The 27,988-nt window shown below is 57.2% G+C and overlaps 1 protein-coding gene across 1 annotated transcript; it reads left to right on the plus strand.

Moving 5' to 3' along the window:
• On the plus strand, positions 1-25,884 carry HIC2 (HIC ZBTB transcriptional repressor 2). The gene is made up of 3 exons (XM_047760952.1): positions 1-64; positions 17,858-17,955; positions 19,715-25,884. The coding sequence occupies exons 2-3, from the start codon at positions 17,930-17,932 to the stop codon at positions 21,504-21,506; spliced, it is 1,818 nt and encodes a 605-aa protein (XP_047616908.1). The 5' UTR covers positions 1-64; positions 17,858-17,929; the 3' UTR covers positions 21,507-25,884.
• Positions 25,885-27,988: the final 2,104 nt, after the last annotated feature.

Below are 27,988 nucleotides of genomic sequence, written 5' to 3' on the forward strand. Positions count from 1 at the left end.
CGAGGACGAGGCCGCGGGAGGGCTGGCCGGCCGGCGGGCAAGCGCCGCCGCCGACGCACACGAGGTGAGGTGCGCTGGGTTTGGGGCGCGGGCAGTGGGCGGCGGGCGCGCCCCCGGGTAGAGGGGCGTGGGCGGGCGCGCGCTCGGCGACGTGGGGCTGCGCGCGTGGGAGGGGGCGGGACCCCCGGCCTGCCGGCCGCTGGCTGTCCTGCCTGTAGCGCTTCGCGCTTTGTGGTCCCCGCGTGTTGGGCGGGCAGCGGGGTCCGGGTACAAAGCCCCCGGCCGCGCGGGTGTGCGGCGTGGGGACGGCGGGCGGGCGCCCGCTCTTTGTGCCTTTTTTTCAGTGGTCTAATCCGAGCAGCGTCCGGCAGCGGCGCTGCCTGACAGGCGGGCTCCCATTATTCTGGAGGCCGTGCGCCCGCCGCCGCCCCTCACAGGGGGTTTCGCGGTTTCCACAACTGTGGCCCCGCTCCGTCCGCGTCCCTTCCCTGCCCCCTCCCCGCGGGAGGACGGCTGCGCGCGGGCAGGGCAGGGGCAGGCCTGGAGGGGCCGCTCCCCTAGGTCCGGGCCTGCGTCTGGTGGGCTCGCTGCCCTGCCCCCAGATCTCTCCCGTAGGCAGCGGCTTGGCAGGAAGAGAGATGGGCTTGGGGGAGGGGGTCTCTGGCAGGGGGAGGGGGCTGAAGGGCCCCAGCTTGTCACTCTCTGTTTATCTACTGAGATGGTTCATATTCACTCTGGCTTAGCTGGGGTGGGGGGAGGCGGGGATGCCTCTCCCCGGGGGGTGGCGACTTAAAGAGGAGGGAACGTGGTCCGATAATGCTCCCTGCGGCCCCACCCAGAACAGCGTGGTACTGCCTGGGGAAGGGAGCCCAGTGCGGATCCGGATGGGCCGGAACGGTTTTGAAGTTATTTATCCGTGTTTCTCCTGTTCACCTGAAGTGTCTTTTCTAGTAAGAGTGGCCAAGCACATCTGGAAAGCTAGGTTCCCCCCCACTCCCAGCAGGAGGAGTGTAACCCAGGGAGGCCACCCCTCTGACATATGTGGTGGGGGGGGAGGGGCAGAGCCTTGCCCATAGGAATCCTGTGGCTGTAAGATTGTTGACTGATGTGAGGATAGCTGTGCCTCTTGTGCTTGGGGGAGGGGGAGAGCTGGCAGGTAGCGGAGGGGCCTCCAGAGCTCTAGGCTGAACTTGGGGCTGTTCCCCAGGGACCCTGGCTGGAGGGATGGAGCTGGGTCGCCCAAACCCAGGACCTTTCTGGAGCTGGCATTTATTGCTTCCTGGCTCCTGGCTTTACTTCTTCCCCTCTGTTCCCATCTGCCAGCGTCTGGACTCCCTGGGCCTTTCAGCAGACATTTTCAGGAGCACAGGCCATGTGGCCGGTCTGTAGCCCTGGCTCAAGGAGCTGGCGTAAGCTCAGCAGAGCAGGGCCGCTGGAGTGGTCTGAAAAAAAAAAAAAAAATAGCAGATGGGCCGGCCTCAGGCTGGCCTCCAGAGACAAAGCTGTGTGGTGAGATTGCTGGTTTAGTGGCCTCTTAGCACCGAGGGGGGGGCTAGGGGGATGGGAGGCGGATACTTGGGGGCCGAAGCGAGTCCTTTGGCCATGGAGTGGGTTGCCTTCCCTGCCTGTGAGTGAACCGGTATGTGTGTTGGGCTTATTATGAAAACCTCTAGATCCCATGGTCAGGGAGGAGCCTAGGAAGCTTGGGAGGGGGTTTCCCACCTGGCTGCCTGCCTTGGGGTTTGCACTCCCAGGTTGCTTTCCTTTGGCTCCTGGCTTCCTGCAGGCCAGTTTTGGGGTGTAGCTGAGTGCTCATTGCCCAGCTTCCCTGGCCATTTGACTTGAGTGCTGTTGTGTACCCAGGATTTCTCCTGCAGTGTTTTCTTGCCAGTTGTTGGGACTTGTAGATTAGTCACTCAGCTTTTACAAGCGATTCCTGAAAAGAAAAATCTCCCTCTGGTTGTAGGCCCTGAGTGGAGGAAGAAGCAGCCTGAGGGATCCAGGCCTTTAATTAAAGCAAAACCGAAATGATTGTTGCAGTTGCTGGAGGGAGAGGAGGAGATGCAGGTGGGGTTGAGGCGATGTGCCCTGTCCTGTAGCGAGGTACCTGCCGGGGACAGGTAGGCAACATCCCCTTCTCTCTGCCTGGTCTTGGACAGCAGCCCAGCCTCCTCCACAAGCTGCGGTCCTGGATTAATCCTCACGTAGTGTTTTCTTTCCATAGATCAGATTTCTCATTTTGTTAATAAGCACAGTCTCCAACCCACTTGAAGTCAGCTGTCGTGGACTCAGCAACAGGGTTTTGCATTATTGAGCTGACTGGCCTGCTGCCTTCCCAGAGTCCTTATTGTCTGCCAGGGTTGGACCTGGGGGGTGGGGTGGGGTGGCGGCAGTGCCTTTTCTTCGGCAGTGCGCCCCCAGAGAGGGCTGGCAGGGCAATTCTTCAGAGCCAGGAGTGAGGAAGGAATAAAGTTCAGTTTACCCAGGGGACCTGCAGCCCTGCCCTTTTGCAGTCAGCCCCACCCCACAGCTCGCCTGCCTGGCCCACGGGGGCTGAGGGCCACTGCCCCCAGGACTCAATCACTGGAGGGCAGGGGCTCTCAGTCCTGGCTGCTTCAGCAGAGAAGAAACCAAAAGTCTGGTTCCTCCTGGCCCTCTGAGACTGAGTGAGGGGGTTCTCCTGGCAGGCAGTGAGAGGGGGCCTGGGCTCAATGGTGTTTACTCTCCCTGTGACCTTGGACAGTGATGGACTCTTTGAGCCTTAGTGTCCCCGTTTCTAAAATGGGAACAGAACTAGAGTTTACATTCGTGTATAGCTGCTCTGCAGAGCTCAGCCTGGGGAAGACAGACAGCAAACAAGTGATTAGAGGATGGAGTGGTGGGGGCTAGCACTGTGCTGCATGGAGGGCACCGCAGGGCAGGGGGCCCCAAGAGAGGGGGCCCGTTCTATGTCTGGGTCAGCTGTGGGGGAGGGGTGTTCAGGGGTGTTTGTGGGGAGTGCGCTCAGTTTTGGAAAGGCAGCAGCGGCAGTGTGAGTGTGACTGGGGAGGCAGGAGAATGATTCTGAGTTCTGAGGAGCTGGCACAGGAGCACCTGCTGTGCACCAGGCACCTGTGAGGCTCTTGCACAAGCTTGTTTCCATTCAACAAAGTGTATCAAGAGCAAATGCAGTGCCCAGCCCCAGTGGCTAGACTAAAGCCTGCTGCTCTCCGCCCTCTGGCACTATAGCCTTGCCAACAAGTGGCCTTAAGCCGGGAGGGAGAGGCACTGGCCTGCTTTCTCGCATCCTCCCACTTCACCTCTCTCACAGGCAGGCGCGTGACATTCTGGAGCTGCAGGTATACAGCTGGTCCAGCTGGGGCTGGAGGGTAAATGCCTTTGCTCCAGAGCCCGTCTGGTGTGGAGTCTGGAGATCCTACCCTGGCTCCCTCAGGTCAGGGGCTTCCCAGCAAGCCTGGCCAGTTTGACGTTGCCTGGCAGGCAGCAAAGCCTGTGCTTCCTGCTGGGAGGGGCCCTGCCCTAAGGGTTAAGGACCTGAGCTGGGGGAGGGGGTGCCCAGTGGGAGCTGGGAGCGGCAAAGCAAGAAAAGCAGGCGGAGGCGAGGTGGGGGTTGTGAGTGGGCCTTGGTGAGCTTGATAAGGAAGGGAAAACCAGGAGCTGACTCGAGGCCCCACACCACAGTCCTGGAGGGAAGGGCTGGGGCCTTGGGCTCTGCAGGGAGGGAGTGATCAGATTGAGTGGGAAGAGGGACCCTGAGAGACTGCCTGTTTCCTGTGAGTGGAGGGTGGTTTTGCCTTGGGGTTAGAGCAGGTCCTTCTGCCAAGGGCCTGGCTGCTGAGTGCCCATTGCAGAGTGGGTGCTGGTTCCTGTTGGGGAGTCCATCTCTGAGCACATGGGCATGGGTGTGGGTGTGGGAAGTGGAAGACAGGTGACCCGGTTTCCTCAGGTGCTCTGCCATCTCTCCCTTCCATTTCGTGGGAATTTCAAGGCCCCTAAGGAAAGGCAGGGCTCTGGCTTGGCTTGGCAGGGGCCAGGAGTCCAGGTGGGGAGGTGGTGTCTTAAGGAGGTGGAGGGGCTGCTCCCTGGCTCTGGTCCAGGCCAGACCATTGTCACATTTACTTCCAGGGGTCAGGACTAAGACTTCTTTCTCCACAGCACCTCTGGGGATGGCTTTTCTCAGGCAGGTGTGGGGAGGGGCTGCTCCAGTGCCTCAGGAATGATCTCCCACATACCCCCACTCCCCACACCAGGGAATCAGCCTTTTCATCAGCCTGGTGTAGGCCTTTGTGCTGCCTATCTCTGTGCTGCTCTGGATTACAAGCTCTTGGTGAATTCTTGTTCAGAGAACGAATGAGAGGGGGAGAGCAGAGTTGATGGCTGGGAGAGTAGGGTTTGGGGCTTGGGTAGCCGCCCCAGGTGGACACAGGGAAATTTTCCTGTGATGAGCATGAGCTGCCCATTGACTCCGTGAGTATGTGCTGTTCCCAGTGCTGTCTGGTGGAGGCCTGCCTGGTGGTGCCCTGGTTCTCAGCCTGGTGAATCAGGATCCCCTGGAGCTGGCTGAGCCCAGCCAGCCCATATTTGGGGTGCACCCAGGCAGCCATTCTTCCTAAAGCTTTTGAAATGGATCTAATGAGCAGCAAACCACTGCTTTAACAGGAGATAAGCCTTTGTTGGTAATAGAATCAAGGAAGTGGTGAGTCTAAATAGACCAGCAGAGGTGGTCACTAACTGCTTTACTCGGAGGGCCCAGTGGGGTTGAATTTACAGAGCCAGCCGGCTGATTCTGTTAGGTACCAGGGTCTTGGAAGAGCATCAGGTACAGAGGGGCTCACCCTTTCTATGGTCCCTCTTCACTGGGTGGCAGTGGGAGGGACCCCAGACTGGTGGATGTATGCTAAGGGAGCACCCCCTGGGAACCACCTGCTGCCTTTTTTTTGGCTGTACTCTCAGCATATGGATGTTCCTAGGTCAGGAATCAAATCTGAATGGCAGCTGTAACCTACGCACAGCTATGGCAACTCTAGGTCCTTAAGTCACTGGGCTGTGTTGGGGATCAAACCTATGCTGCCACAGAGACAGTGCCAGATCCTTAACTTGCTGCACTGCAGTGGGAACTCTTAACCACCTGCTGCCTTTGACCCCAGGGCTCTTGGTCCTGCTTGGCCTTCAGAGACTGCCTGTTCTGGTCTCTTGGTTACATTCTGGGGCCCTGCTTGGCCTTCAGAGACTGCCTGTTCTGGTCTCTTGGTTACATTCTGGGGCCCTGCTTGGCCTCGGTTGCCCTGGCATAGTGACCTGGGAGATACTGGGGACCCACTGGGACTGTGTCCTGCCCCTTCTTTTTCTCTTTGACTTCAAGGTACCTGAGAGAGAGGGATTGGTTCCTGCGGTTAGATCCTTGGGCTCTTGTCTGGGTAAGGTGTGCGAGAGACCTGGGGACAGAGTGAGGCTGGGAGGGGCACTGGGAGCAGAGCTTTAGGTTAGGTCGGGCTAGCTTGGCCTGGCCTCCTTTGCTGGGACAAAACAATGGGCTGTTCTGGGGTTTAATTCTTGTCTGAGGGCAGACAGGATGCAAGACACCCCCTGCCTGCTCTGGACCACCTACCGTGTGCTGTGAGCACCAAAGCCCTTGGGCGTGGTGTGTTCTGGAATGGGCCTGATGTCCTGGGTAGGAGGTGCTGTCCTTCAGAACCCGAAGAGCAGCCTGGCCTGGGGCCAGGGAGGAGCTGGGACTGAGTGGTCCGGTGGTCTGGGGCAGTCAGCTGTCCTCAGTCTGTCGTTTTAGGCTTCTGTGCATCTTGGTGGGTGGGCCAGTGGGTCTGCCTTGAGAGTGAATGGTCCTGGGGTGGATTCCTGCCTCGGCTGTCCTGTGTCTTCACCCCAGGACTTCATGGTGCTTCCCTTTGGTAGAAAGGGGATGATGGTTTCTTTCTGGCAGATGCTTGCAAACTGGGAGGAGGATGGTTCCTGCACAGTTCCTGACTGGAGTGCTGGGGATGTAGTGGCAGGAGAGGGCTGGGCCTTGTGGGCCACACCTATGCAGAGCACGCCTGTGCAGTCCCTACCATCCCCACTATGCGAGCAGCTGGGAGAGGTTACACTGCTGGGAAGTGGGTAGAGAAGTTCTAGGAGGGGAACGAACACATCTGGACGCGTGCGGTGTGGTATGTGGGCCCCTGCCTCTGAGTGGTGCTTGGGCCTAAGGGCAGCGGTTTTCGCACTCACAGCATGTGGAAGTTCCTGGGCCAGGGATTGAACTCATGCTGCAGTTGTTACCTCCAGCACAGCTGAGGCAGTGCCGGATCCTTAACCTGCTGCACCACATGGGAACTTTCTAGAAGGATTTTCCTTTAAGTGGGGTGGTGGCATGGTGGTCTTGAGCAGAGCAGGTGTCTGGTTCTGGAGCTGAGCTTGGTCCACTGTAGGCCTGTGGATAGGCACCCCTCCCTCTGGTCACTGCTCTTCTCTTCTGCCCCTCAGAAGCCTGAGTTTGCCACCTCCAGGTGGGCCTCAGGCAAGGCAGCCCCACCTTCTCTTGGTGTCCTGTGAGGCCTCCCTCTGGGCGTGTGGGAGATGGGCCCAGGGAGTCTGGGCGATCAGCCTCGAGGGAAGGGGCCCTGGGCCACCAGCAGCAGCCTGGGTCGTGGGCGCTGGGTCAGGATGGCCCTGTAGCCTGGGAGGTGAGCCTGAGCCCCAGAGGGTGTGGGCAGGAGTGAGGGTAGTTTCCAAAGTCCTGCATTCCATGCGTTTTGACAGTGATAAGGTGCCCAGCCAGGCGGGGTCTCGGAGCACATGCCCTGGCAGGCGGCACACACCTGCTTCCTATAGCCCCCTCCCTGCCTCCCCCTCCCAACCTCTGCCTGTCCTGCCTCGAAGGGTGTTTTCCGAGGCCATTTGAAGTGGCATTTCCTTTCCTTTCTTTGAAATGCGTCACTCTCAGGTTTGGCTCCTTGCCTGGGATTTCAGCATTTGGTGAACAACTGTGATTTTGTGGGAAGATTCTGGCGTGAAGCCTGTTTCTCTGCACCTCGTTTTCCTTGCCTGTAAAACGGGTTGGTAGAGATATTTGAGATGACTATCAGCTGTTCTTAGAGTGGTTTGCAGACCCCTGGGGGGTCCTCAGGACTCTTTCAAAATACTTAAAAGTTACTGGCTTGTGGCACTCAGGCCATCCGTGCAGAGCTGTGCTGGGTGGTCCTGCCCTGCCCGAGGTGCACACCGCCAGGGCCGTGTTCTCCAGCCCGTGGTGCACACCACTGTGACCGCTGTTCGCCCTCCCGTGTACCGGTGATCCAGTGTTGAGTCTTGATTCTGGGGTACTTGTGTGTTTAGTGTTCTGTGACGGGCTGGGGAGGACGTGGGAGACTCTTGTGCCTCAGACGGAAGCAGGACGTTGTCGCAGGAAAAAACACTTCGTGTCTGTGAGCCAGTTTTTCTCAGGGAACATTAGTTTTACTTGAAAGAAGAGCTAAGAGGCTAATAGGCAAGGTGGTGGTTGTTCAGACTTGGAGAGTTTGCTATACCTTCTCTCAGATGAACTTTGCCACTAGAAGGAAAACAGCTGATGATATTTGTTGCCAGCAGTAGAGCCAGAGGAGAGGGGGAGTTTTGGAAAGCCTGACTTGGCAGACCAGAAGAGGTCTGGTGTTGGTGTAGATGGCCTGGGCTGTGATGGAGTCTGACAACATTGGGAGGATCTGATTAACTCAGTGAAACGATATTTTCCAAATGACCAGTGCTCGATGTTGCAAAATCCTGGGTGGATGTGAGCACAGGGTAGACTGATGGATTTTTGTGTAAACAGGTATGAATTAGTCACTGATACGATTTCAGATTCCACATTGTAACTTTTAAGTGGGATATGAAGGAAGAAGAGCCATCCTTATCTGCAGAGGTTAAAATACTCTTCTGTCTTTGGAAGGTCAGATTTCTCTATGGACTTCAGTCAAAACCATGTGCCCTGACAGACTGAGTGTGGGGTAGGTGTGGGAATCCAGCAACTTCTATTAAGCCAGACGTTCCAGACATTTGCAAGAATGTGGAACAGTGGCACTCTTCCTAGATTTTTTTTTTTTTTGGAATAGTTTTTTCCACCCCATTCAAACATTATTTATGTTAACATGAAATTGGTTTATTGTTGAGATTTTTAGGCCAATTAAAAATTTTTTTTGGTTGCACCTTTGGCACATGGAAATTCCTAGGCCAGAGATTGAACCTGCGCCACAGCAGTGACAACGCTGGATCCTTAACCCACTGGGCCACAGGAGAACTACCTAAGTATTTTTCTTAAATTACCTGTTTTTCTAACACAGTGGACAGAATAGGAACATACAAGTCACATAAGAGTTCTTTGGGTTTCCTGTATTTTCAAGAGTGTGAATGGCAGTGCTAGAACCATGGGCTGAGTTGGGGTGGGATGGGGTGGGGTGGGGGTGGGGGGCCGGTAGCCTGCTCCCTGATGACCTTCCCTTCTCCCACCTCTGCTCCTCCTCGCATGTATTATTCACCCTGTCCCCTCAGCAATGCCTCAATGCCTTTTCCAACTCTGGTGTGTGCTCACTTAATGAACATGCACAAGGACCTGCCTTATGGCCGGAGAGGTCAGTGGGATACAGGATCTCTGACCTTGAGAGTCCGTTGGGAGGTACGCAGAGAGAGGCAGCTGGGCAGCTGGTGCTGATGTTGGGTTGGGGGAGAAGTGCAGGCAGCCTCAAGGAGGAGGGGCACTCGGGTGTGACTGGAAGGGCTGCTCTGAGGTGGCTGGCCCTCTAGAAGCCTTCTGCAGGCCAGCCAGGTGTGGACTTTATCCAGGCACCAGGATTCCATTGAAAGCTTCAAGCAGGGGTGTGACTTGATGAGATTGGTGTTTCAGGACGATAACACAGGGCTCATTGGACTCAGAATTGGAGGGGCAGTACTTCAGGGGGATGTGTGCTAGACTTGGATCTTTGCTTTGGAGGGGCTCCAGTCCCAGGGGATTCCTGGGGTTTCCTCTTGTGGGGCCACCGCCCACCCTCCAGTACAGAGGCTCTGGCTTCCATTACTACCCGTTGGGATGAGTGATATTCTCTGGGCACATCCTGTGGGACTGGCCTCCCTGAAGCCCTCATTCATGCCTTGCTGCCACATCCCCGGCTATCTGGCCGTTGGTGGAGTCCTGTGGTCGGGGGGCTGGGAGGGAGTGCTCAGCCCTTCCCAGATCTAGATAGCCTGTGTCCTCCTGTCTTGCATACTGGCTCCTTGAAGGCTTGAGACTGCTGGAATCATCACAAGTGAGTCATGAGAATGGGGGGCACACACTAATCCCCACTTGTGTGAGAAGCACCCCCTCATCCTGGACATTGCCCTCTGGCTCCCTCCTGCCGTCCTTCTGAATCCTGGGTCAATAGCTCTTGCCCTTGCCATGGGTTTGCACTGTCCATGGAGGTGGGCACTTGGTGCTTTGAGACTCACCTTGGTTCTGGGCGTCACTGTGGTTCCCTCGCTCTGGCCCCACGAGCAGTGTTCCAAGGTAGCACTGTCCCCCCTCTTGTCATCATAGGGTGATGTCAGTAGCTCAGTTTTTACCCCTCCCCCAGCTCTGCTTCCTCGGGCATAGAGGAGCCTGTTTATTTTCTGTCTCTAGACCTCGTTCCTTTTTTGTCTTTTTTTAGGGCCACACCCATGGCATATGGAAGTTCCCAGGCTAGGGATCTAATCGGAGCTGTAGCCATTGGCCTACACCACAGCCGACGGCAACGTCGGATCCTAACCCACTGAGCAAGGCTGGGAATCAAACCTGCGTCCTCATGGATGCTAGTCAGATTTGTTTCCGCTGAGCCTTTAGGGGAACTCCCCCCTTTTTTTTTTTTTTTTTTGCCTTTTAGGGCAGCCCCTGCGGCATATGGAGGTTCCTGGGCTAGGGGTCTAATTGGAGCCAAAGCTGCCAGCCTATGCCACAGTCACAGCAATTCAGGATCCAATCCTCATCTGCAACCTATACCACAGCTTTGACAACTCTGGATCCTTAACCCACTGAGCAAGGCCAGGGATTGAATCTGCAACCTCATGGTTCCTCGTTGGATTTGTTTCCACTGCACCACAATAGGAACTCCAATCTAATTTTATTCTTAAAAATAGCTTTTTAAAAAAATTACTTAATGAATTTTATTACATTTATGGTGTACAACAATCATCACAACGAAATTTTATAGCATTTCCATCTCAAACCCTCAGTGCATCCTCCCCACCCCCCAACCTGTCTCATTTGGAAACCATAAGTTTTTCAAAGTCTGTGAGTCAGTATCTGTTCTGCAAAGAAGTTCATTGTGTCCTTTTTTTCAGATTCTACATGTAAGAGATAGCATTTGATGTTGGTGGTTGGTGTCTCATTGTCTGACCGACTTTACTTGGCATGGTAATTTCTAGCTCCATCCATGTTGCAGCAGATGCTGTTATTTCTTTCCTTTTAATGGCTGAGTAATATTCCATTGTGTATATGGACCATGTCTTCTTTATCCACTCTTTCAATGGACATTTAGATTGTTTCCATGCCTTGGTATTCCTAAAAATAGCTTTTTAAAAACTCTGGTGGTGCCCTAGGCCTCTCTACTAGATTTGGTTTTTTTTTTTTTTTTTTACCACACCCAAGGCATATCTAAGTTCCTAGGCAAGGGATTGAATCCCAGCCTAACCTGTGGGAATGCCTGATCCTTAGTTCACTGCACCAGGCCGAGGATTGAACCCATGCCTACACAGCCACTTGAGCTGATGCAGTCAGATTCTTAATCCATTGAGCTATGGCAGGAACTTCTACTCGATTTTTTTCCCCCATTTTCCCTAAAACAATCTGATCCTTGATTTTTTTTTTTTTTTTTTTGCTTTTTTTAGGGTTGTACCTTAGTATATGGAGGTTCCCAGGCTAGGGGTTGAATCGGAGCTACAACTGCTGGCCTACACTACAGCTACAGCAATGCCAGATCCAAGCTGCGTCTGAGACCTACACCACAACTCACGGCAATGCTGGATCCTTAATCCACTGAGTGAGGCCAGGGATCGAACCCGCAACCTCATGGTTCCTAGTCGTTTCCACTGTGCCACGATGGGAACTCCAGAGGCTCAAGGCTTTAACTCCTTGAGCCCTTGCTCAGAGGCCCTGCTGTCTGGTGTTGGTTCTCCACGTGGGGCAGAGGATCCTTTCCTTCTGCTTAGCAACCTCCTTTGACCCCTGGCCCCTGAGAGCCTTGTCTAATTTCTTCTGGGCTTCTTCTCTTCAGTGCTGCCTGCTCTGTCCTTGCTAGGTGCTCCTTGGTGACGCTCTGTGTGCCTAGCCGGCTAAATTCTGGGTTTCCTCTCCTTTCCTAGGTGTGCTGCAGGATTTGAAGACACCCCCCCCTTTGGCAGTGTCAGCTGGACACTAGGATGATTAGGAATGTCCAGGGGTGGTTGCTGCCTTTGGCTGGCAAACACTGATCGGTCTCGGGGAGGGGGGGGGTCCTCCGTTTCCTGTGGCTCCCTGCTGGTGGGTAGATTCCCCTCCCCTGAGGCGGTGCTTCCTCTTGTCCTGTGGGTGCCTGCTCCTGGTCAGGATCGTTGTGAGTAGCTGAAGTTCAGGTCGGCCCACCCATCATGACTGGGAGGGCCCTATTGTCCGTCCTGGAGGCCTCTGTGCATCTGTGGAATCCAAGTACGTCATACCTGCCATGTGCACAGTTGTGAGGCACCATGGCCTTGGCCCAGGTGGACATGCATCCAGCATGAGAAACATAATCCCAGAAGCCCCTGTGTCCTGGGAGCCCAGTCCCCTCCCCCGATTTCTACTTAACCACCTTTTGGATCTGGCTACTCTGCTGAGCCGATTGTTTGAGGCCCTTCATGCGAGGGAGTCAGGTTGTGCGGTGCTGCCAATGGTCAGCTCTTTCTGACCCTGAAAGGCAGATTCACATGGCTTTCGGCTGCTCTGGCCCACAGGGTGGCCCTGGTGCTGGTGGGTCTTGCTGGTGCACACCTCAGGTGCGCTTTCTGGGCGCCAGATCTGTGTCTTTGCCGTCTTAGTCTTTTAAAAATGTGATGTCCTCCTTTCTCCTTGGGAGGTACTCTGATCAGCTACTCAGGCCACATCGTTGCGTTTGGCATTGATTTTGGGTCTCACTTGGTTTTTGGCTTCCCCAGATGAACATGTCTCATAATGGCCACCGTGGTGTCCATACAGGTGGACAGGCAAACTGCCCTTTCTAGGGGGTGGACTACTCCACACTGAGGTGGTTCTTCCTGCTCATCAGTCATGAGGTCTCATCTTGCAGGAAGTGATGATGATAGGAGATGGTAGAGTTTTTGTTTTCTAAATCTTTTAGTCCTTAGTTTAAGAAATTGTTAGCTTCTAGGATTCCGTTTGAAGTTGTGACATTGGACTCTCTGTCCGGGAGAAGCCTGAGCAGCTGCAGCTCTGTGACTCCTAAAAACGGTGTCCTCTGTGACTCCTAAAAAAGGTGAGGGATGCCTGGTGACATCAGGTGGCCCAAGCTCCCCCATGTGGGACTGTCACTGCTTCTCCTCCAGCCCTCAGGTCCTCTGCCTGCCACCCGTGCCCCAAACCCCTTGCTGCCCGCAGCTTCCATCGTGCCTCCAAGATGCCTGCGGTCACCTCTGTGGCCTCGCTCTCATGTTCTAGGGATGCCGTGTTGATCAGTCACTCCCTGGGCCTGTGTCCTCCCTTTTGGAGCCACCTCCTTCCTCTTGATCTCCACTGGCCAAGCAATTACTGCTTGCCAAGTGTTGGGCTTCCCTGGGCAGTAGAAAGCTTGTAACCCACCAGAGTGTGCCTGCAGAAGCTCGGGGTTAAATGTGGTTCTGGTTCTGAGGCCTGGAGTTAGGCCAGAGTGTCTGCGTTTCTCTCAAAACCCAGGGTGATGCTGCCACTGGTTCTCGGACCTGGCTGACAACCAGCAGGACAAATAGGAAGTGGGGCTGGAGGTCCAGGAGCCGCACACCAGGGCTAGTGTCCCCTTGCTCCTTGCCTGATGGAGTGGCACCATCCCCTGTTCTGCTTCCTGTTGGCTGACCTGCCCTGCCAGCCTCCTGCAGGCTTGCCTCCTTCCAGGCTCCAGTTCTTTTGCTGCTAGCAAGTCTCTTACCAAGAAAGAGTTCAGGCCCAGAGTGAGGGTGGGGGTGAGGGCAATGTGGGCACAGAATCTGGAAGTTTTCATAATAATGATTGTTCTCCTAAGTTGTTGTTCCCCTTTGGGCAGCACTTGGCTGCGTCTCCCCAGCAGCACCCCGGTCTCACCTGGCTTAGCCCTCCTGGCCTCCCAGCAGGCCCCTCTCTGCACCCGCCCTGGTGCCAGCTGTGCCAGTGCCAGCAGGGGAAGTCCAGCTGCAGATCCCCTGGGTCATCCTGGCCTCACTTCTCTTTGGCCCCCAGCGGGAGTGTGGGCTGGGTGGAAGACCAGCGCGCAGGCCTCCTCATGGCCCTGTGATCCTCTGGGCGAGGGCAGGGGAAGTACAGACTTTAGGATGGACTCGGGGAGGTCAGGCTGAGTGGACACCACCTCCTCACAGCTCAGGGTGAACTGGTGGGTGGGCAGCTGGCCAGGCTGAGGGGAGAAGGAATGGCAGTGTGCTGATGGAGCCTGAGGGTTTCACAGACACCACGACAGAAGGAGGGCAGGGCTTCTGGCATTCATGGAGCCTGTTGCTTTCCAGGAGGCTGGTTTGGGAGAAGAGCCAGAACTGCTGGCCGGCATCCAGGTCTGGGCTGGATTACCCGACTGGGCTTGCCCGGAGCCCTGAGTCCCATTTGCCACCAGCCCATGCCTGGAGACCAGAGGTCACAGAGGCCAGGGGTGTTCCCAGGGGAGCACAGCTTGGGTCCCCAAAGCATGCTGTGTGCCGGGGCCCCACCTTGTCACTTCCAGCCAGAAGCTTCTCACTGCTCTGGGTGTTGAGAAGCAGGGCAGATGCAGCGCCCTCACACTCTTCAGGAGAATGCAGCCCAGGTAGGCCCTGCTGGGATGGGCCCTGTGGTTAGGGGGTGTGGGGGTGGGGGGACTGCAGACCGTGGCCCTGCTGGCTCCCCTGACCCTGGGAGGAGGGATTAGCGTCCATCCCCAGGGTAGGAAAGTCTGGCTCTGGACTCAGGCTTTAAGTCCTTGCTTTGCTACCTGCCTGTTCATGTGACCTTGGGCAGGTTGCTTAACCCCCAGAACCTGTGGGCTTATCTGACACTGGAAGTGGTGATAACACCCCGGAGGCTTCCCCAAAGGCAGAATGCCATCTCAGACTGGGTGGGCGAGGCACGGCCTGGGCGCAGGGGCACTCCTGAGTGAGGAGGGATGATGGCCTCCTGGGCTGGTGGGTGGGTTCGGGGCTGGACTTTAGGCTCTTCTGGATCCTGGGCTGCTTCTGGACCCTTTCACTCTGCTGTCTAGCTGCCCTCCTGCAGCCTGGGAGGGGCCGGGCCTACGGGGAGGTGCAGTGCTTGCACCTGTTGGGGCCACATCTGGAGCTCCAGGTGGCCACAGCGGGGGTCAGCTGGGCCTGGGGTTGGGGGCTGTGTCCAGCATTTGTCTGGGGGCCTCAAAGACACAGATGTGTTTAAGCCCCTGGGGGCAGCAGCTGCCTAGGATCCTTGTGTCTCCCTTGGCAGTGGGCCCTCGGTGGGCAGTGGACGGCCCTCACTCTCAGCTGGAAGATCCCTGTGAGCTCTGTGACTGGGCTTCCTCAGCCAGGAGGCGGTTGAGGAGAAAGTGCAGCCTCCTGTTGGGTGTTGGCCTGGGTGGGCAGGTGCTACCTGGGACTCAGCATACCTCCGGCCTCCAGAGCGAAGTGAAGGGCTGCAGGGCACAGGTTGGGGCCACTGCACCTGGTGGTGGCAGCCCCCTTTCTTCACCCCTCAGCACCCTCCATCCCAGCCGCATGTGGGCAGGGCAATTACCTGAAATTGGGAGGCATTTCAGTCAGGTTGGGTGAGGAGCCTCTGGGGGGGGGGTGTTCCTGATGTGAGTGGTGGGGCCTTGCTGGAAAGGGCAGCACTCTCCTGGGGGCACAACTAAAGGCTGAAACCACAGCTTGAGCCTGGCCTCCTCGTGGGTCTGGGGGTGCCTGTGGGATGCTCTCTGACACCAGGGCTGCCCACCTGTTCATGGCTAAAGTCCAGGCTCTGGGCACCGTGGCTTTTCTGGCTGAGTTGGGGCAGTTCCTGTCAGCATGGGGATTGAGAGTCGTTCTCGGTGTTCTGCTTAAAAAGGACCACTTTCATCTGTAGACCTCCTGCCTTTGTGGCTGCCAGGAGCCCCTAAGTCTGATGGACCATCTAAGGCAGGTGGGGCCCCAGTCTTGCCTGGGACACCAGTTCAGCAGTATGGGCCTGGCCTTCCTGGGGCTTGTGCTACTCCAAGCCTTGGGCCTGTTCTAAGTGTGTGGGTGGGGCAGGGGACAGGCGTGCCTTCCTGGTTTTTCTATGGCCTGGGCCTGGAGGGGGAGAAAAGGAACTCAGGACTCAGTCTGGACCTGCCCCAGGTCACCATGTAACAGCGCTGCTGAGAAGGTGGGCCTTGGCCGTCCCTATGCAGGGACCTAGTAGGAATGTAAACCAGGTCTCTGTTCATAAAAGGGCAGAGCTGCCCCCCTCTCCTCAGACTCGTGTTTGAGCCCGTCCACAGGGGTGAGCCCAGCTGGGGACCACCATCCACTCACTGTGAAGGGCCCGGTCCTGGCCTTTGAGGAGGACTTGTCTTTTTTTTTTTTTTAACCTTTTCTAGGGCCACACTGGCGGCATATGGAGGTTCCCAGGTTAGGGGTCTAATCGGAGCTGTAGCCGCCGGCCTACACCACAGCCACAGCAACACCAGATCCAAGCCACGTCTCTGACCTACACCACAGCTCATGGCAACACCAGATCCTCAGCCCACTGAGCAAGGCCAGGGATTGAACCCACAACCTCATGGTTCCTAGTCGGATTTGTTAACCACTGGGCCACGAAGGAAACTCCGAGGAGGACTTTTCTGAGCTGTCCCACTACCCCAGATCTTGGGTATCCTGGAGCCAGCACTCTGGACGGGCAGCGGGCTGTGCTGGGCGTGGGAACCTCGGGCCAGTAGGCGTGCTGGCAGAGCCTGGTGCCAGGAGCCAGAGCCAGGCGCAGCCTCATTTTACTGCCAGCTTGCTGGGCCAGCCCCACAGCTATGTTTCTAGTTATCCCCCACCCCATCCCACTTGGGTTCTCCAAGGTGGGTGCTGGCTGCCCCCACACCCACCTCTGAGCCATAGGGCTGAGGGGCCTGGGAGGAGGGTAGCTTTGCAGGGGTCCTGCTCTCACCTGTGATGAGCTTATGCCCACACCCCATCCAGCCTGAACCTGGTGGACGGCAGGTAAGGCAGCTTTGTGCTGGAGGTGGCCTCCTAGCTGGCAGCCACCCCCCTGCACCCTCCCAGTGGAGGGTGCAGTGAGGCCTCTTCTGCCCTGTCCTGCTGAGCCTCCCCCGGGGTAGGGTGGTGGAGTCAGTTGGTCAGTAGTTCAGCCTTCCCAGGGAGGAGTGGTCAAGCTGGTCAGCCTGATCTCGGCAAGAACAAGGGGGCGCCGGTTGCTCGGTCTGGCATGTGCAGAGGAGGGGCTGCTGGGTGGGCACGGCCTGGGTGGGGCTTGGGTTGTTCTGGGGTCAGGTGGGGACCCTGGTGTGGCTCCTGTCTGTTCTCCCCAGCTGCACTCTCAAGCATTTCGGTGGTCTCTGGCCCCTCCCAAGGGTGGACTTGGCTCTGTCCCATGGCCTCTCTGGCCTCTGCTGGTGGGAGAGCCTGACAAGGGTCCTTCATGAAATGTGGACACACTCAGGCTGCTGGACCTACAGAGCTGGTTCATGAAATGTGGACGCACTCAGGCCTCCTTCATGAAATGTGGACGTACTCAGGCTGCTGGACCTACAGAGCTGGTTCTGCTGCCCTCTGGGCCAACTGTGCCCCCTCCCCCGCCAGCCCTGCCAGAGGGGAGCTGTGCTGTGCAGGGGGCCTGGTGAGAGACAGCTGGCAGGCTGGGGCTGAGGCCTCCCTGCCACCCCGCACCCCGGGTCTGGCCACATTCCTGAGGGACCTGCTGAGCTTCCCTGGCCCTGGGGGCGGAGGAAGGGCAGGTGGGAGGAGCTCAGGCTGCTACAGGCCTCCTCCCCCACCCTTGGCTCCCTTCTGAGGGAACCTAGGCCTTCCTGAGTTGGGGGCAAGGAGCCAGAGCCTCAGGACCCCCTCCCAAAGCTCTGGGGTGGGGAGCAGAGGGAGCCTGCCTGCATCTGGCGGCAGCTGCCAGGGGCCTTGGCGGGCTGGTATTGAAAGGGCGAGCCTGCAAAAGCCATGTGGTCAGGCTGGGCCAGGCAGGAGGGGGCTGGGCGCTCTGGGCAGGGAGGGGGCGAGAGCAGGGAAGGGAAGGAGGCAGGAGAGCCAGAAGCGGTTGAGACTGGTTCTTATAAATAGCCCCTTGCACCAGTGCCTCCAATTTTGACCTTTTGTTATGTAAATGTGGCCAGCCTGGGAAGGGCCTTGCCCAGGCCTCCTGCCACCAGGCCTGACGGCCCACCAGGAATTATATGCCTGCCACCAGTTACCCCAGATCTAGGTGGCCTTTGGAGTGTCCTAAATCTCCTCGGGGGAAGGGGGAGGGTGGGAGGAGGGTGCAGCTGGGCTCCCCAAGCCTCCGTTCTTCCCTGCCACCAGGCCTGACAGTGGGCACTGTGGCCACTGTCTCCTGCTCAGCTGTTCAGGTGTCCTAGCCAGAGAGATCCCAGACCTTCCTGGGAGTGAGGGCTCCAGGGCCCCCAGGCACTTCCCCCTCATGTCCCCCTCCCCTAGTTGATGCCTGTCCAAGTAACCATGTCCATCTTCTCCTCCCCAGGTGACCAGGCATTGATGCACCCTCAGGGAGGCCACACGCTCAAGGAGGCCACCCCCGCTGGCTGCTGCTCACATGGTTTCTGGGCCCCTGGCACTCCGGTAGGCTGGGGAGGGAGGGCCAGGGAGGTGTGGGAGAGGCACAGAGGGAGGATGCCTGGGCCTTCTCCTGGAGACTCTGGGCAGCCCATAGCTCCCATGGTCCTGCACCCTGGCTTGCAGTCCTTTGTGTTCAGGCAGCACTGGGGAGCATGGAGGAGAGGCTGGGGCTTGGGGAGGAGGGGCTACTGTGGGCTCAGGCTCTTGGAGATTGGGACCTCCTGCCCTTCGTCAGTTCCTTTGCCAGACCTGGAGACTGCACGTCCCAGGTACTGGTGGAGCTGACAGCATTTCCCTTGGGCTGGGTGTCCTGGTCAGTGTGGAACCATACCTTGGGCTCTTTGTTCCTACCTGGCTGGCTCAAGGGCAGGGAGTGGTGCAGGGTTGGTTCCCTGGGGAGGCTCCAGCCTCTGAGTTTCTTGAAACAGTGTGACAAGGCTGAGCTGGCCCAAGGTGCTTGCTGCCTCCTGCTGTCAGCCCTGGGTGCTGTCCAAAGTGTTCGCAGGGCACTGGAAGCCTTCCTTAGGGTGCACAGGTTATGGGAGGGCTCTCTGCATCTTTGAGCATGAGGGCAGATGCGGGCCTGAGAAAGTTTTGTGTCACAGGGAGGCAGGGCTGCGTGCCATGTGGGTGGGGGAAGCTCGGCAATCAGTTCCTTTCAGAGGTCAGAGGTCAGGTTCTGAATGGAAGAACTTGAAGGCCCCTCATTGGCCTCACAGCACAGAGCACCTGGGGGAGTGCTTGGAGGGGCTGGGAGCCACGGCCTTGCCCAGCGGCCCTGCTGCCCAGTGGTGTGGGCACATGGTTCAGGCACAGTGCCCCATGGCCACTGATAGGGTTCCTTGGCATGTTTACTACTCAGTGACACCAGTTAGCATCTTGGCCAGGCTGGGTGAGTTTCCCAGGCCACCTCTAATTCTCAGCTCCCAGAGACCCAGGCCAGGAAGGTGCTCAGTGCCCGTGGGGTGGGGGCAGGGGTGGCCCTTAGGCTGTAGTGTTAGGTGACACTGGCAGACCTCAAAGTCTGGGAAGCCTCTAGGGTTGTTGAGAAGGACCCAGCCTAAAGCAGGGATTGCAGACCAGAGGCTGCGTGTTTGATCTAGCCCACATGGTGTTCAAGGAAAAAGAACCTTCACTTTGCATCGGGCAGTTTCATCTGGAAATCTGGACTTCCGGCTTACTCTTTTTTTTTTTTTTTCCTTTTTATGGCTGCACCTGCAGCATATGGAAGTTTCTGGGCTAGGGGTCGAATTGGAGCTACAGCTTGTGGCACTGCTGGATCCTTAATCCGCTGAGTGGGGCCAGGGATCGAACCCCCATCCTCACAGACACTGTGTTGGGTTCTTTACTCAGTGAACCACAACAGGAATTCCTTCTGACTTATTCTGAAAGCTGGGGAGCTGTGTGCCCTTGTAGGAAGTCCACCCACTTAGGGGCTCCTGTCCCCTCAATTCCTGCTACCACCCAGTATCTCCTAGTCCCTTGCCAGTTACTTCTGGGTCCCCCCAGGCTTGGAGTTGGCCACCTTTAGTGCAGAGATGGTACCTTGGGCTGTGGAGCCAAATTCAAATCCCAGTTTGTCTGCTTGGCACCTCGTGACCTCATTGTCCTCTGCTTGCATATGGGCTGCTGCCGCTCACCGTCTTGGCCAGTCTGGGTAGTATGAGTTCCCTGCACAGGCACTGTGCTTCAAGAGGCGGCCAGTGGCCAGGTTCATGTGGAGGGTCCCAGCTGACATGTGCATGCCTGTTCTTGCCCGCAGGTGGTGCGTGTGGGCAGGGCGTGGGGACATGGGGCCCGACATGGAGCTGCCCAGCCACTCAAAGCAGCTCCTGCTGCAGCTGAACCAGCAGAGGACCAAGGGCTTCCTGTGTGATGTCATCATCATGGTGGAGAACTCCATCTTCCGAGCCCACAAGAACGTCCTTGCCGCCAGCAGCATCTACTTCAAGTCCCTGGTCCTTCATGACAACCTCATCAACCTGGACACAGACATGGTCAGCTCCACGGTGTTCCAGCAGATCCTAGACTTCATCTATACCGGCAAGCTGCTGCCCAGCGATCAGCCAGCTGAGCCCAACTTCAGCACGCTCCTCACCGCCGCCAGCTACCTCCAGCTGCCTGAGTTGGCAGCCCTCTGCCGCCGCAAACTCAAGAGATCTGGCAAGCCCTTTAGCTCTGGGCGGGGTGGGGCCGGCCTGGGACGCCCACCCCGCAGCCAGCGGCTGTCCACAGCTTCCGTCATCCAGGCCCGGTATCCGGGGCTCATGGATGGGCGCAAGGGGGCACTCACCCCCCAGGAGCTCCCCCAGGCTAAAGGCTCAGATGACGAGCTCTTCCTGGGTGGCTCCAGCCAGGAGAGTGTGCATGGCCTGGGCCGGCCAGTGTGTCCTACTAGCGGGGAGGCTGGCCTGGGGGGCTGCAGCACCAATGGGAGCAGTGGGGGCTGTGAGCAGGAGCTGGGCCTGGACTTGTCCAAGAAGAGCCCCCCACTGCCCCCCACTACCCCTGGGCCCCCCCTCACCCCCGACGACCCGGCCCACCTGAGCGACAGTCAGCACGGCTCACCCCTCTCAGCCTCTGCCCCTCCTGTCTCCAATAGTGCCTCTTATGCCGAGCTGGGGGGTGCCCCCAGCGAGCCCATGGATCTGGAGGGGGCTGAGGACAACCACCTGAGCCTGCTGGAGGGCCCTGGTGGGCAGCCCCGGAAGAGCCTCCGGCACTCAGCCCGCAAAAAAGAGTGGGCCAAGAAAGAGCCGGTGGTGGCCTCCCCCTTTGAGCGGAGGGAAGTGGCACCCAAGGGCCCCTCCCCAGGGGAGGAGGCCGAGGGGCTTGGAGACAGGGTCCCCAATGGCATCCTGGCCAGCAACATGGCGACAGCAGGTGGGCCTTACGTGGAGCCCCCATACCCCTGCAAGGAGGAAGAGGAGAACGGCAAGGACGCAAGTGAGGAGAGTGGGCAGAGTGGGAGTGAGGGGGGCAGCGGCCACGCTGGTGCCCACTACCTCTACCGGCCAGAGGGCTACGAGACAGTGTCCTACGGGGACAACCTGTATGTGTGCATTCCCTGCGCCAAGGGCTTCCCTAGCTCCGAGCAGCTCAATGCCCATGTGGAGACGCACACAGAGGAGGAGCTCCTCATCAAGGAGGAGGGTGCCGAGGAGGAAGCCGAGGACCTGTCAGCGCCCAGTGCAGCCTATGCAGCTGAGCCCCGGCCCTTTAAGTGCTCGGTCTGCGAGAAGACCTACAAGGACCCAGCCACGCTGCGCCAGCACGAGAAGACACACTGGCTGACGCGGCCCTTCCCCTGCAACATCTGCGGCAAGATGTTCACGCAGCGTGGCACCATGACACGCCACATGCGCAGCCACCTGGGTCTGAAGCCGTTTGCCTGTGATGAGTGCGGCATGCGCTTCACCCGCCAGTACCGCCTGACCGAGCATATGCGTGTGCACTCGGGCGAGAAGCCCTATGAGTGCCAGCTGTGCGGGGGCAAGTTCACACAGCAGCGCAACCTCATCAGCCACCTGCGCATGCACACCTCCCCCTCCTAGAAGCCAAAGACCTCCGGCCCCAGCGGCTTGTGGCCCCCACCCCCAGAGCTTTAATCCAGTCTTACCGGGGGCAAGGAGGATGGCCACTGAGCTACCTGCCTCCCCATCCTGACGGCAAAGGCCGAGTGGGGCCGGTGGGAGTGGGTCACCGGTCGGCAGGCCAGGTCGGAGCAGGGGGAGTGGGGCCTCCCTCCTTGTGGGAGGGGGGCGGAGGGCGCAGGGCTGCCATGACTGGGTGTCTCTGCAGCCAGCCTGGCTCTGAGGGGAGTGGTGCCAGAGTGGGGGGGACAGTGCCCTCTCTCCTTGAGCCCAGGGGTCACCGCTCATTGGCGCTGGGACAGTCAGGGCCCCCACCGCCTACCTCTCCACAACTGAAGAGCCCTTTGGGCCTGTGTGGCTGTTATTCCTACTGATCTGTTCCTTTCTTCTTTTTGAATTTTGTTTTTTAAACCAAAACCAACAAGAGTTTATTTTCCTTCTGGCCCCTCGGGGCTGAGCCTGGGTCTGCAGACTGAATGTACCGGGGCCCTGCCCCGCCCTGCCTGGCTACAGGCTGGGCGCCCACCCTCCAGGCCCCAGAAGCCCTTCTTGGCCAAAGGCTTCCTGGGCCCCGAGCCCTGCCTCGGCTGCCTCAGGAGAGAGAGTGCTTTTCCCATAGTTTCCGAGGAATATTCTTTGTTTAGAGGTACTTGTTTTTTATTAAGAGGAAACCCCATGTAATGTTTATGTGAATGTTTGAACTGGAAGGTCTGGGGCTGGTGGGGGGCGGGGGGGAGGCTGGACTTGGTGCCAGGGCATCGGTACGCGTTTCCATTTTCTCATGTGTGTGTGTGTGTGTGTGTGTGTGTGTGTGTGTGTGTGTGTGTGTGTGGTGTGTGTGGTACGTGTGGACTCACGTTGCGTTTCCTTCTTTCCTTCCTCCCTTCCTTCCCAATCAAGGTGGAGAGACTTCTGACCTTTTGCTACCTCTTGAACTTTCGAGAATAGGACGTTGGTGATGGCAGTTGTGGTCGTGACACTTGTGTTTTCCTCCTGTCAGTGTGCACAGGAAGATGTGTGTTCAAATGAGTGGGCCTCCTGGGGTCCTCTCAGAAGAGGCGCCTGCATTTCTTCCATGCTTATGCAGCTAGCCATTCCCCCCCCCCGCCCCCGCCCACCCGCCGCTGCCCTGGGGTGTCCTGAGTGTGTGCTGAGCAGCCCTCTAATCTGGGCCAAGTCGGGGTGCAAGTGCCCCAGCCTCCAGGGAGCCCAAGCATTGGCTGTGGGACAAGCCCTCGAAGCTTCCTTCTGGACCCAGATGGGGTGGAAGTGAGCCCCCCCCATCTTGTCACCCAGGCCTATGAGAACTTGACCTCAGGAGGGCTGCAGTTCCTGCCTGGTCAGGGTAGAGGGGCTGACCAAAGTGGTGTGTTACCTCCTGCCCCGACAGAGAGGGCACCTCTGGGCCATCGTGGCCCATGGCTGCTCTGGTGAGAGTCTGGCTGCCACCCTTCGGCTCAGCCCCTAGTCCACCCTCGCCCCTCACCTTTGGCTCTCCTCCAGCCTCAGGCACCTCCATGGGCCTAGAGCCAGGCTGCCAAGGCCAAACCAAGGTCTTGAGGTCAGCCCCATTGTCCTCGTCTGCCTGGAGCCACAGGGCTGGACAAGCAGCTTTGTCTTTTTTGTTTTGCTTTGGCTCTTATTTCTTTTTTTTTTTTCTTTCTACTTTTAAGTTCAGACCAAAAAATTACGGAGTCACTCCCTACCCCCACTCCTCCACCCCTGCAGAGACCACCCCCCCCAGCTGAAAACAGCCTGAGTTCAGGGACCCGGATGGTGGGTGTCGCGAATGAGGGTACTCTGGCCACGTGGGGCCCTGCTGATCCCTCTGGTGGTGCTCCTGGCCCAGACCAGCCCTCTTCCCTCTGGGGACTTGTCCCAGTCCCTCTGCTCCCCAGCCCCCCACTCCGTCAGCACTTAAGCCACACGACAAAAGTCTGTATCGGGAGCTGCACACACACCCTGGGCGCGGCCCCCGGTGAAGCAGGTGGTTCATGGCAGAGCTTCAGGGAAGGGGCCAGAAGCCCTCACTCGACCTTCGCGAGACGTAGTATTGTACCCACCTGAGGATTGTACCGAGCCTTCTCTGTATTTTAACAAGAAAGCAAAACACTAGTTTCCTATTTAAGACTTTAAGGGTTTGTGGGGTGGGCGGGGTTAACACAACACTCGGTTTTGTTTTCCTTTTCCTTTGGTTTCAAGTGGAGCGTGTGCTCGCGAGTTGTGTGTGTGGAGATGTGTTAGAGCCTCGCCAGGAGGTTAGGCCGCTGGAGGCCGAGGGCGGCTCACAGTTCTCTGCTTTAGTCACTTAATTCCTGAATGTTTCGGAGAAACAGGAAACAGAAAATAGCAGATGTCATGTAGGAAAGAGGATAAACAACAAAAAGAAAGAAAAAAGAAGCTCACATCCAAATTCACAAAACCTATTTTTTAAACCAAAGCACATTTTGAATGCGTATGGAACCTCAATGGGCTCAGAAAAAAGATGCTAATATATTTATCTCATTGTTTACATAAACTTTTACAGTTTCAGACCTCAGCAGCTGTAAGGCCAGTTCTGTGAATCCCAACCTGCTGGAGGCCCTTCTGAGTCGGCCCTGGAATGGCTCTCGGGCTGAGGGGCCATTGTGGGGCCGGGGCTGGCGTGGAGGCCCCGCATCTGCCTGAGCCTCCTCCCCAGCCCGGGCCTCTCCCAGCCCAGCTGGCACCAAAGAGCTTGGGCCTGGGCTGACCAGCCCCCAGGCCTCCTGGTCAGACCGTGGCGGTCCTGGCCAGCTGGCACAGCAGGGGTGACCGTTAGCTCTGGCCACAGGACTGGCGTCTGGGCTTGGGCCCCGGGAGGGAGGTGCGCCTCCGCCCCACTGCCCTGCCCACGACCCTCAGGTGGGTTGATGTGAGGGTCCCTCTCAAGCCAAAAAGCCAGGACCTTTGCACAACTCCAGCGGGTCTCCGCCCTCTGGGGACCCCCCCCCTCAGCAGTGGGAGGGGCTCACTGGGCCGGTCCTTACCTACACAGACGGTGCAAACACTCTGAACAGTGTTGTTTTTGTATCAATATGTTTGTGCAGTGATGAATGTATTTATTTCTCAGACTCGGGGTGAGCAAGCGGCAGGCTGGGCTCCGCCACCGCACGCTCCCACCAGACCGAGCCCACCGAGAGGGCTCCTCCAGGATTGCAAAAAAGGTAAAGAAGCAAAGATGAACCTTTAAGCAAATACAAATCTCAGAGACTCACGGCATAGCCATAACTGCAGCCTGTGAGACCCACACCCTGGACCCAGACAGAGCCGCAGCCGTGTGTGTTACCCCTCCATTGCCACTTGGGGGCACTGGGCTAACCCTGCCCCCACCCCACCCCAACCCGTCAGTATTCACTGGACCCGCGTGTGCAGGAGTGCGATCGGGCGGGCCGGCTGGGCGGGCAGACCCCGGCCACCCTCCCCGTGGCTGTCCTGAGTTGGGGTGAGGCCTGGGCAGCCAGGAGGGCAGGGCTCAGGGCTGAGGCGACTTCATCCGTCCTGTCCCCTTGCCTGGGGGACGAAAGCAGAGGCGCCAGGGGGGTCTCAGCCCTGCTGTGCCATGCGCAGGGACCAAGGCCTCGCTCTTCCAGAGTCGGGTTGGGCGTTACTGAACCTGTGAGACCGATGCCAGGAGTGAGGGGCAGAGTGGTGCCTCAGTCTGACATTCCAAATCAGGGTGGGTATTCATTGTGGGAATCGAATGGAGGCTGCCCAGGACCCCCTTCCCAGGACCGCCAGCTTGTCGCCCCACTTGAATTTTCTACCGGGAACCCCTCCCCCTACCTCACCTTGCTATTTATTGCTGTATTTATTGACCTCAAATATGCTGCAGAACAGACCTCACATGGGGCAGGGAGAGTCCCCAGGGCCCCCCCCCCCACTTGGGGGGCGGTGGGGCCAGGTGCTGAGGGGAGCCTCTCTGTCCCCACCCATCACTTGCTCCCCCTCCCCTGTTGGGGGACCCCAGGTTGGGCACTGGCCCGTTCACAAATACCTCGAGGGGGAGGGGAGGGATGGGGTTATAGCTGTTTTGTTTAATGGGAACTGGAAGAGGGACCACGTCCTAATACGCACCCTTCCCAGGAACGGGGAGGGGACCATGATCGCACTCCTGTACTGGCCAGCGCCGCTGTCGTCACATCTTCACTTCCCTCGAGAGTTTGGATAAATTCAGGTTGGGGCTGCAGGTATGCGGCCCTCAAGTGTCATAGTAAAGCAGTTCACCCATCTCTCCATTCAGAAGCGTGCAGTCTTAATGTACAGTGATGAGAAACTGTTATTTTATGATCTTTTCATTAAAAGCTTGATTGAAAACTTGCGTGGAGCCTCTGTTCTCTCACTAAGAGACAAACTGCTTTCCTTTCTCTTGCCAGTGCGTCCAAGACCTAGGAGGGTGGGAGCTGGGTGGCGGACATCAGCCAGCCACCATCCTAAGGGGGCTGGGCCCCATGTGGTGGTGTGTGGGTTATGAGCCAAGCACTGGAGTCAGCATCATCTTGGGCAGGTTGGTCCAATCTGGATGAGGCAGTTTGGGGAACAAGATGTATGTATAGAGGGGATGTGGCCCTGGTGGCCTGGATGAGGTGTGGTCCGTGTCCAGAACCAGCCACTGGAACGATAGAGTCAGACCAGGCAGGGAGGGCTCTTTGCTTCCTGTCCCTTGGTCTTGGGGTTGGGTGTGGTGAGAATGGGGGGTGATCTTAGTTTCCAGGTTTGGGGACAGTAGATCCTATCCCCTGAAGGACTGTCCCTCTTAAAAGGTCTCTGTGTCCCAGGCTGAGGAAAAACCCAGGAGGAGCAGCATTGGGGCTGGGAGGGTGGTCAGCTGGCTTAGCCTCCTGACTCCGTGGTCTGCAGGTGTCCAAGCAGCTACAGGGCAAGAAGTGGAGGCATGTCCAGAAGAATACAGGCATTCTAGCTCTCAGTAAGTTCTATTGTTTTAAAATTATTTTTTGGTTTATCAAAACAGTATTCGGGAGTTACCTTCATGGCTCAGCAGTTAACGATCCCAGCTAGGATCCATGAGAATGTAGGTTCCATCCCTGGCCTTGCTCAGTGGGTTAAGGATCCAGCATTGCCATGAGCTGTGGTGTAGGTCGCAGACACGGATTGTATCCCACGTTGCTGTGGCTGTGGTGTAGGCCGACAGCTGCAGCTCTGATTCTGCCCCTAGCCTGGGAACTTACATATGCCCCGGGTGCAGCCCTAAAAAGCAAAAAAAAAAAAAAAAACCCAACAAAACCAAAGCAAAAACAATATTTGAACATAGAATGATCAAATGGCTTTTAAAAAGGCTTAAAAAGAAAATGACTGCCCTTCCAAGCCCGTGCCCATGTTGTACAGGCAGCCATAGGGTGGATTTACAGTAGGAAATCCTTTCAGTTTATTACCCTTGTCCCCTTCCCTTGTGTTCCCCCAGATGGTTATCAGGTATTTAGTATGAACTAGGGGTTGCCAAGCTTTTTCTGTAAAGTAGCCAAGTGGTAAGACTATAGGCTGAATAGTCCAGTGACTCACCACTGTGGTCAGAGCAAAAGCAGCCATCAACAGTGTAAGTAGACAGGTGTGGCCATATTCCATGAAACTTCATTTACGAAAGCTGGAATGATTGGCTAATTTTTTTTTTTTTTTTTTTGTCTTTTCTCCGCTCCCGTGGCATATGGAGGTTCCCAGGCTAGGGGTCTAATCGGAGCTGTAGCCACTAGCCTACGCCAGAGCCACAGCAACGCGGGATCCGAGCCGCGTCTGCAACCTACACCACAGCTCACGGCAACGCCGGATCGTTAACCCACTGAGCAAGGCCAGGGACCGAACCCGCAACCTCATGGTTCCTAGTAGGATTCGTTAACCATTGCGCCATGACGGGAACTCCGGCTAATCTTTACTCATTATCACTATGTACAGTTGTTTATTGCTGGGCTAACCAGGGTACTGGCCCTTCTTGAATTTTTCGAGGTTTAATAATCTTTTTTTGGAGTTCCCGTCGTGGCACAGTGGTTAACGAATCCGACTGGGAACCATGAGGTTGCGGGTTCGGTCCCTGGCCTTGCTCAGTGGGTTAACGATCTGGCGTTGCCATGAGCTGTGGTGTAGGTTGCAGACGCAGCTCGGATCCTGCGTTGCTGTGGCTCTGGCGTAGGCCGGTGGCTACAGCTCCGATTGGACCCCTAGCCTGGGAACCTCCATATGCCGTGGGAGCAGCCCAAGAAATAGCAAAAAGACAAAAAAAAAATTAATTTAAAAAAATCTTTTTTCAGTTGCTCCTTTTTTTTTTTTGGGGGGGTCTTTTTAGGGCCTCACCTGCAGCATATGGAGGGTCACAGGCTAGGCGTCTAACTGGAGCTGTAGCTGCTGGCCTATACCACAGCCACAGCAACACCAGATCTGAGCCGCATCTGCAACATACACCACAGCTCAAGGCA

This window comes from Phacochoerus africanus, chromosome 15, assembly GCF_016906955.1.
Source record: "Phacochoerus africanus isolate WHEZ1 chromosome 15, ROS_Pafr_v1, whole genome shotgun sequence".
NCBI classification, from domain to species: Eukaryota; Metazoa; Chordata; class Mammalia; order Artiodactyla; family Suidae; genus Phacochoerus; species Phacochoerus africanus.

Bases quoted from the DNA above. Each gene is read 5' to 3' on its own strand.
- HIC2 (XM_047760952.1), top strand. From the start codon at position 17,930: ATGGTTTCTGGGCCCCTGGCACTCCG. The intron at 17,956-19,714 runs GTAGGCTGGGGA...TCTTGCCCGCAG, and splicing joins TCTGGGCCCCTGGCACTCCG to GTGGTGCGTGTGGGCAGGGC.